Source organism: Pungitius pungitius, chromosome 17 (assembly GCF_949316345.1).
Source record: "Pungitius pungitius chromosome 17, fPunPun2.1, whole genome shotgun sequence".
Lineage (NCBI taxonomy): Eukaryota > Metazoa > Chordata > Actinopteri > Perciformes > Gasterosteidae > Pungitius > Pungitius pungitius.
In genome coordinates this window covers 17,695,748-17,705,768 of record NC_084916.1, presented here as the reverse complement: position 1 = coordinate 17,705,768, position 10,021 = coordinate 17,695,748, and the positions used below count along the sequence as shown (strand labels likewise).

The 10,021-nt window shown below is 43.6% G+C and overlaps 1 protein-coding gene across 1 annotated transcript; it reads left to right on the top strand.

Moving 5' to 3' along the window:
• Positions 1–277: 277 nt before the first annotated feature.
• LOC119219009 (tumor necrosis factor receptor superfamily member 6B-like) lies at positions 278–3,838 on the top strand. The gene is made up of 4 exons (XM_037473859.2): positions 278–662; positions 818–1,229; positions 2,470–2,652; positions 2,753–3,838. Exons 2-4 carry the CDS (start codon positions 818–820, stop codon positions 3,082–3,084), a joined length of 927 nt encoding a protein of 308 aa, XP_037329756.2. The 5' UTR covers positions 278–662; the 3' UTR covers positions 3,085–3,838.
• Positions 3,839–10,021: the final 6,183 nt, after the last annotated feature.

Sequence of the window (10,021 nt, the reverse complement as noted above, 5' to 3'; positions counted from 1 at the left end):
CTTTGGTAATTTAAGGGATTTCTTTCTTTACAAACTTCACTTTTGAGTTATTTTGTAATCAGGCCACTTCTGAAGACAATGAGCTGTCGCCTCAGGGTTCATCCGCTCTCTTCTGTGTGCTGCCACTAAGTGTCGCTATATATTAGAAATACAAGATCCCAATGCACCTCACCTAATGGAAACCATGTAGCCTCACGTTTATGCTCTATTATACGATTTCACATCTAAACCAGAAATATATAACATCAGTTTTATTTGTGAAACGTCACTTACATTGACGGAGAGGTATTACACATAAAAAAACACATTTAAATTAGTTAATTATTAATTAAAATTATAATAAAAAATTGAAATAATACAATTACCAATTGTATTACCGATATGATAGAGAATTGTAAATATTATTCTCTTCCTTTTTATTTATCAATTTTACAATTAAACTGCTCTGAACCATGAGCTCTGGTCTGCTGAGAAGATCATGAATCAAAAGGCTCACAAACTTTAAAGAGGAAGCTGACACGAAGTGTGAGTGAAAGTCAGAGCGAGGGGAAACCCCTGACAGCATCAGGCGTCAGAGCCGCACGAGGATAAATAGCGCTGCGCCAGGTGGAGGGAGCACCGTCCTCCTGGCAGACTGCCGCAGACTGCACTACTTTACGACGGTAGGTGGAGGGAGGCGCGGAGTCCTCGCTGCGCCAAACGGAGCGTTCCAACGGCGGGCGAATGTTAACAACAAAGATGTTTATCTCATGCGGTGAATCAGGTATCCACTTGTTGTGTTTCTTTGCATCATGCCCTGTTCCCTCCTCCCTTCCAGATGTGGTCGCTTCTCCCGCTGCTGCTGCTGCTGCTGCTGCTCTCCGCGCGCGCCCCTCCGGTGGACGGCGACGCCGCTGCGCTCCGGACGTACCGGGACACCGACCCGGTCACCGGCACCCCGGTGGAGTGCGACCGCTGCCCTCCGGGGTCCCACCTGCGATCCACGTGCACGGCGACGAACAAGAGCGTGTGCGCGCGGTGCCCGTCGGGCTCGTTCACGGAGCTGTGGAACTACATCGGCAAGTGTCTGCGCTGCGGGGTGTGCGGCCACAACCAGGTGGTGGAGACGCCGTGCGCCGCGCACCGTGACAGCCGATGCGCGTGCAAACAGGGCTTCTACCACAAGGCGGAGTACGACATGTGCCTCCGACACAGCGAGTGCGCGTCCGGACACGAGGTGCTGACCCGAGGTAGGCTTCTGCCGCGCACCCCGTGGTGGTGGGGGGTCACTTACGTCACTGATTATGTCGTACATGTTTATCTTAATCTCCCACACACACTTTCCTCAAAATGTAAGCATACCTCCTGATGGATCTGATTCCCACGTGCCCACAAACTGCACAGTCAGCGTGGTCTGTTACCATGACAACAGCAATGAGTGTGTTGTTGGTGCCGGTTCGTTGTTAAGGACGCTGTGTCTCAAAGTCTTTAGTCTGCATCCTTGTAGCCTCCAGCCTCCAACAACCAAAAGGTCTCTGACTTCCTGCTTCCTGCTTGCTTCAGCGTTATCTACACTGCTCCCGTTGCCTAGCAACCTGCTAAGCTTAACACTCAAAGCCTTATAACCCGAAAACTTCTCTTCATTTCAACATACGCTTCTCCTCTGGAGCATGACATATTTCAGGCTGAGAGAAGTACATTTTCCTGTTATTTTAAATTCAAATTAAATATGTTAATGTATAATAAGCATTACTAATTTAGCTAAAAGTGATATTGCTTTTTCTTTTTTTCTTTCATAGGATACTAACTTTTAACTGTAAAATATTACAGTTTAATGTCAATACACACACGTGGTTCTCGTTCAGCTTGATGCTTCCTCCTGCTCCATAAAACACAACGGAATGTAAAGTTTAGAATCACACCACAAAAGGAAAAGAGCAAGTTCAGTTTCTTTGAATTGATTCTGTTACTGACTAAGTTCATAACTAGTTGGCCTTCAAGTGAGAGGGGGCAGCATGACGGAGTTAACGTTATCACGTTAAGTCTGATGTGAATTTAAAAACGCGTCGACGGTCGGTTACCAACGTTACGTAACTTAAGCGATTTCGTAAACTCAGATGTGATGTTCTAAATGATATTATAACATTTCTATCAGGTAGATATTCGAGATATTTAAAAGTGAACGCTTCCCGGGTGTCGGTTTATCCGCCTACGTCCTAAATGAATTAGATCTTCCAATTAGGCTCAGTAAGAACCCGTTAGACTGAAGCTCACTGCCCCCCAGAGGCAAACAGCTGGAACTACAAGTATTCCAAAACACACAGAACCACGTAACCCTAACCCTAACCCAAGCCCAAGTGTGACCCGCCGACGTCTCCAATGTACGGAGCATTGTGGGACCGTGAAGCTCTCCACGTGTATAAAGACGTTACATTTGTTGAATGTAAAGATTTTGCGCTGACCTTCACCAACTCTCTCGTCCTGTTCCAGGGACAGCCAACGAGGACACAGTGTGCCAGAGTTGTCCCAACGGCACCTACTCAGACACGGTCTCCGCCCTGCACAACTGCACGCTGCACCGAGGCTGCGACGCTCCGGGGATGCAGATGGTGCTGAAGGGCTCCAGCTGGCACGACAGCGTGTGCATGAGCAGAAAAGAGCTCAAATGCAAAGGTAAGGGGTTACGATATGTCTCCCAGTTACATGAAGAAATGAAGGACAGTGTTTTTTCATGATTCCTCATCAGTTTCGGTTTGATCATTAATTCTCGCAGACGGAGGCGACTACCTCAGAGAAATCCTCCCGGCTTTCTTCGTTCACCAGAAGATACACCCCAGACGTCTGCGTCGGATTTTGAACAAGCTCCCACTTGAGAGCGGTAAAAAACACGGAGCTTCGGGCCTTTCGGACCTTCACACGCGGATCAACGCGTGGGTGGCGTCGGCCACGGCGGCACAAATCCGCCAGCTCCCCGCCGTTCTCGCCGAAAGCGGAGCGGACGGCGCCGGCCACAGATTACAGAGGAAGCTGCAGAGGATCGAGTTGAGCCTGAGCGAGCTGTGTGATTCCAGGAACGAGGTGGTCGTGATCGTGCTGTCAGAGTAGCCCGAGGTAGACGGTGCCTAGTTCCAGGTACCAAGGGGTTTGAGTGGTACAGGAACGAGAAAGGTTGCTGCCCTGTTCAAGATGCACCGTCATCACAGGCTGTGGTACCTTCTGCATTTGTTACCGGAGAATGCTGCTCAATAAGGGAAAAGGTTCACTTCACTAGATCCAGATGGAATGAATGACTTATCACTGCTTTTGGTTATTGTTCCTTTTTGTTGTTTTTGTCTCCATGAAATTAAGGATAATAAAATGTAAATCAATATAACAAAGATCTAACATATCTTGTTTTCTCTCAAACATGTGTAGTTTTGGTCCTCGGGAGGACATTCCTCATTGATGCATTAATGCAGTTGTTGCAGTTGTACAACTTGACTTGTATGTCAAGGTACGAGGAACACATTTGCTTCAAAGATACTTATTACCCACCAGAACACACAAATCAGTTGTGTTTGTGGGATTGAAAACAGACAGAACCTGCAACCAAAACTACCACCTGTGTTTCCCTTTAACGAGTAGAAAGGTCCAGCCTTTGTTACACCTACCTCTTCCTATGTATGCAGTTAGACATGTTTTTTTTATGCGTCTCAGCTAAATACGTGAACTTAATTTATTGTGCTATTTATAGAAACAAGGTGAAGGAAAAGGTAGCTTTTTTGTTTTTCATGAAATATAAAGAATGCATGGCACTGTATGCAAATGTATCCAGAGGATGTGTGGTGTCCTTGAATGTTGCTTTATTAAAAGAAATTGAAAATAAATGAGCAATTCCTTTTTTTATTATTTGGTATTACTTACTAAGCAAACAATAGAACTGTGGAAATCCTATACCCACAGTATATTGGTTTTAAATAATGATACAATACTACTAGACATAGAAGCTGGGGAGGACTATTAGACTTATCCTCAAAGTGGTTTAAATCTACCTGTCAGGTGTCGCCTTGTTACACCTGAGTGGACTGACATAAAATAGAGATCCCCAATGCTCAACCCTTGGCCCTCTTTTATTTAACATTGACATGTGTCTTTCAGCTAAAGTGATACAACATTTTAAACACTATCACAATATGCAGATGACACCCAATTCTCTCTACAAGTACAAGTACCTTCAGTAAGCCTGGGGCGTCACACTCATTTTAGGTTTGGGCCAGATACTGCCTACTTTGATCTCAAGTGGGCCAGACCATTGATCTAAGGAGGGGGGGGATGGTCCAGTCCTGGGGGAGGGTGGGCGGCCGGTCGGCAGGGAGGGACAGTCATTTCGCAGCAGGTGCTGCTGCCTGGAGTAACGCCGTCGCCAGGAAGGAACGCAGGGGTCCCACCACCTTTTCGGTTCGCAAGTTACTTTTCAATCAACTTTTTAATCCAAGTCGTGGTGATGTTCCCTCCTGAACCACCTCGTCCCCACTTACAGGGTGCGACCCCCAGTGGAGCTTTCGGAATAGCAGCTACTTTTATAGGAATGCAATTTGTCTTTCTGTAGTTGTCACAACAGCAAAGTCATCCGGCGGGCCGCACTGGACCCCCTGGCGAACTGGATTTGGCCCGCGGGCCTTGATTTTGACACGTGTGTGTATTTGAATATATTTCCGCTTCTCTTTTACAAATCAGTGATCAATTTAGTACAAAATAACACTTCATACGTCTTTTATAATATGAGCCACCTGAGTCCATCTGCTGATGTTGGGCTGAAAATGTTGGGCCCTACATGTCATTGTAAGCCCCAACTTTGCGTTGTTGTGGGAAGGAGGGATTTCTCTGCCCCCCCAAGGTTGAACTACTGGTATAAGAACCAGCCGCTGACCAATGGACATCCAACATTAAGCCACTTCTGCTTTCCTCTGGGCAACTTCCTAAACTAGTTTTATTATAGAATGAATTCGTCTGAGGCCAAAGGGTGAAGAAAAAGCTTTACTTTTAAAATTTACTGAGGCAAAGAAAAGGTGTATTGTAAAAACTTCCATGCTGATTTAGTGACTATTTCTGCAGCCAAACATTTTGTGTTAGACAAAAGTGAATATTCTGTCTATGGCATGAAACAGTTTGCCAGGCAGTTGACATGATGAAGGTTGTCGGTTTGATATAGTTCACCTTCCAGGCTGTAAAAACTTGTCTAACTCTGCCACAGCTGTAGCAGCACAGCTTTCAAAGCTACTCACTGTTATGAATAATACACTCCATGTCCCAGTTGCTAAGTCACTTCAATTATCTCAATTTGATCTATTTAAAAGGTTCCTCTTCTTGTCACAGCAGAGCAGTTATCATACAAAATAGATTTATTGTAGCGTTAGATAATTCCTGCAGCAGTTAGTACGGTCGCCAACGTGGTCAGTTAACAGCTGCTAGTATTCTCTATTCACGGGAGAAAAGGACAGAGCGCCATCGTCTCTTAGGTTTTAGAACTCAATCTGACCGTTTATTCAGCCCATGTTTACATCAGCATCCATGTTTCAATGTGACGTCATTACGTGAGCTATTTAACATGGCTTTGCACTCATATCACATATGCTCAACATTTAGGTTTGACTATTCTTCTATAAAAAGTCCATCCTAGAAAGAACATTCTTACGGTACTGCGTAGCCAAATTTATGGTGGTGGCAAATAGAACCGCTGGCTGAACAAAGTTTACAGGCCACTATTTTAAAGAATCAAGCAAATATAGATGCATGGTCAGGTCCCATTGACTGTTCAAACAATAGGTAGCCCTGTATTCAGTTAGGTAAATAAGTTGGGTAGATTGGTGTTCACCTGGGGGAGAGTTTTTCTACACGTTATTTGTATTTGTGAATCATATACATTCCACAACATCAATTTGTATGTAATCCAATAGCTGACCATAAGGTATGAAGGGGGAGGAAGTGAGGAGGTTTCGCACCACGGAGTGATGCTGAATCAGCAGTTTCTTTTGGTCACACAGTGGTTGTTTAAGTGCATTGACCTTTATTCTTTCAAAAGATGCTTCATTCTTTAGTCATGTGCTTTTGCATTTATGTTATGTTATGTGATCGGGACCAGTCTACATCCAGGACATGGTGAAACCCTACATCCCAACTCGCACACTCCGATCTGCATCTGCCAAGCTGCTTGTTCCTCCCTCACTGAGAGAAAAGCACTCGGCGAGATGGCGACTCTTTGCTGTCCTGCTCCCAGATGGTGGAACGAGCTCTCTGATGACATCAGGACTGCAGAGAGACTCTACATCTTCCGTCGAAAACTCAAGACACACCTTTTTAGACTCTACCTTGACTAAAACACTAGCAAACTGTAGCACTAACAAATGGTAGCACTTAAATTGTACTTATAATGCCACTTTTTTATAACATGTTTTGTAACTGCTTATTTGATGAAAATGTACTTTCTTGATACTTGTTTTCTGAGTTTGTATCTATGTGGAAATGCACTTATTGTACGTCGCTTTGGATAAAAGCGTCAGCTAAATGACATGTAATGTAATGTTAAACTCTTCAGCTAATTTTGTTGTTGAAAAGTAGATTTAAAGTAGCCCTTGATGTTTGTCCCTCCTTCAGAGAGTTTGTGTGTTGTACTTATAATGGCTCTTTCTATAAAGTTGTAAAATGGCTTATTTGATGAAATTCTGAGTTTCTATCTCTACAGTTGAAATGTACTTATTTTAGTTGGTTTGGATAAAAGCGTCAGTTAATGACATGTAATATGATGTCATGTGATGTAGTGTAATGTAATGTAGGGTGTGAAGTGAATAACATCAACTTACGTAAACATGTAAACCTTTGATGAACATGTTCCTGGTAGCGCAGGTCAGAGACTGATGATGGAAACCAAAACTCTTTTCTGTGTAAATGTCAGGAAGAATTCAGGTATGTCAGTGGAGGGGGGGGGGGGGTTGATTTATTAGGAGTGGAGCAGCTGGTTATCTCTGTGAAACCCAGATTTACAAACAGTGCAGCTGCCTGTATGGCCTCCGTACCAGGAACCACATCAGCGGGGAAGGGACGAGTCTATTTCTGACAAACCACCACAGAGGAAGAAAGCTGCCTTACATGGAAGCGCACAGTAAAGCTTTCAACTTCCTGCTCGGAAAAAACCTTAATGGCTTCCTCAATGAACTTCCACGAGTACGTTGAAGGTTACTGATAAACATGCTCTCAATGTTGTGGCACGTTAGTTGTCCTGAAGGGACACTAATGTTCTCTTCCTGTAATTGTTTTTGTTCCTCACTGAATCACTAAGCTTCGTACAATAAACCAGGAAATATCATCGGCCCTTCCGTCTGCCGCTCTCCGAAACAGCTTTGTTTTTATTCCCTAAAATGTAAATATATGTTTTAGGAATATACACAGGACATGTACAGCGTTTTGTTTTTATGACGTCCATAATTTGTCTGTGTGAACAAAGGTTGTCGTTGCTGATATTTTGAGACATCAATGTTTTTATTGCATGATCTTGTCAATAAATTCCCATTAATCAACAGGCACTGAGGTCCTTTACACGTATTTCCCGTGATAAAGAAAATACAGAATGTGTACAGCACAAACAACATGCAAAGTGTGTTACTGATGCAAAACTCTGCGGTAGTTGATCCTGTAATATGCAGGTCGAGAGATCCGATCAAAACGACAGCAGCGGCTGATAAACGTCGATTTTCTTTGTCATTCTGCCTCGTGTTGCTCCTTTCACCAGCACCCTAAAAAACTGACCAGGTGAGACCTAAAAGAAACAATAAGAAACCACTCACACACACAATGACGCTCGGGACGCAAATAGAAACCATTGACAAAAAGGCAAATGCAGCTAAATATACATGTGCACGTCAGCTGGAAGATTTATTTCAGGAGATAATGCGGCTGATAGTGACTCAAACCTCAATGGAGCCTACTGTGTGACATCCGACACATCTGCAAACCCATGAAGGTCAACATTCATCACCGTCACTCAAATATTTGATTAAACCAAAAAGGGTTATGGAAATAAAACAGAGACCAGTATGCTGCTTGAAGCAGCCTTCTTGTCTGTAGAAATGATTGGATGTTTCACAGAAAAACCACACAACAGCAGAAGAATGACCGAGCGCGTCACGCATCAGACCGGATCTACATTCCTATTTATCTATATCAGGAATATTGCAAGAACACATCAAGTAATTGTGCTTTTTAACATTTCCCACCTCTATGTTGCCATTTAAGTGGCTACCCGAGAGCTGTTGACTACAGAAACCTTCTGACTATTCTGTGATGCCTCTGAGCTACTGAGGCTTCTCGGCCGACCGGTTCGTCCGGCTACGTTCCAACGATCATCACCGGAAACAAGCCCGCAACGTCGTCGGTGGCTGATGATAATCTTCTGATGGAAGATTCCAGTGATATGTAGCTGAAAAGGAGGTTTCACGTTGAATATGCCCCCAGCGGAGGCTCAAACCACACAGTACAAGACGCCTTGTGAGGTGAGTGACTCAAAGGTCAGAAGGCCCCATCACTCAGGAGTATCAGCTGCTCGACAAGTTCCCACATCGACCTCCTGCCGTCGTCTCCTGGTCCCTGGTGAGCGCCGTCAGGCCGGATGAGACTCACCTGAGCCGCCGGAAGCTCTTTAAACCATTTGTGTTCTGGTTCTCAAAGAAATAAGCAATCATTGATTGAAAAGGTCAACATGGGGGCCGTTATCACACTTGTGTTGCATGCTGGGACAGTGGAACCTCTCAAGGAACTCATTGTTTTACCTGAATGCCTTCGATGTCTTCTTATGAGCCAGCACCTGTTGAAAGAAATGCTCCTTTTACTTACTAAAACTTATATATATATATATATATCCACCCACACCGCTGTGCTGCCGTCTGTGTGCGTTATCGAGATCTCGGGCCCTTATCGCCATCATAAAGTACCCGCGTCAAATGGAAAGTGAGCTCTCAACACTGGAGACAAAGGCTCAGTTTCTACGAACAGAAAGAGACTCCAAAATATTCTCAACAAATATTTGTCGAGCATCTTTCTCTTTCACCTTCACCCATGTTCCTGCCCAGCTGGGTATCGTCATCACCTTTTAATAAATGCTCCGATCCACCGGGGAATTACAGCGATGCCTCATCTCTGAGGATTTTTCAGGTGTGCACAAGCACTGCCTCTTAGTGTGAGCGTGTGCACGTCCAACCTCTGTGTTTACACAGTACATTTTGCTGGGTTAACGTAACACTTAGAGTTGTATTTAACACTATTACAGAGTGTATTTGGTCCAATTGTATTTTGGACTAATTAACAGTGTTACTCATATTTGACTACAGGTTAAATAACTCTGGAGAGTGTTAATATCAGTTAGTGTTCATCATTTTAACACTATCAAAATCCAGATTGGTTAGAAATGAGGCTTCTCAGAGTACTTTGACACGGCATATTTGATATTTTGGATTTTACTGTGCATGGTTGCATGTTCTGCTTGTCTTCATCGTCAGTCATCGTGTCCTCGGTTTTTCCCCTTAGTGATTTCATTTTTTATTTTTAAGAGTTTGGGATTTTGGATCATTAAAAAATTACTTTTCTCCAACAGAGGACCACAGTACAATACAGTTTCAGCACCTTGGACAGATCTTTAAAATATCTATCAATGGTCAGTATTTGTAATAAACAGTTCATGTTTTGTTGCAAGCTATGCAAAAATACCAGTTTTAGGTCTTTAAAATATGTGTCCAAAATCCAAATCCAAAAACCAGCGTATTGGATTGTCTCAGGAAGACAAAACCCATGTCTGTATAAGATCTGTAAATGCATCCCGATGAGAAGGAGGTGTGGAAATGTTTTAATTGCTTTCTCTGGTACGCTGGGAATGAACAACAAACATATCAAACACGGTCTTTTATTCTGTTGTTTTATTTAGAGATTCTCAAGAGCAACAAAAACAGAATAACTCAAATATCCCAGTAGCCCCACATCACATCTTCAAATCAGAATGGTTTCTTTTTTCCTTATT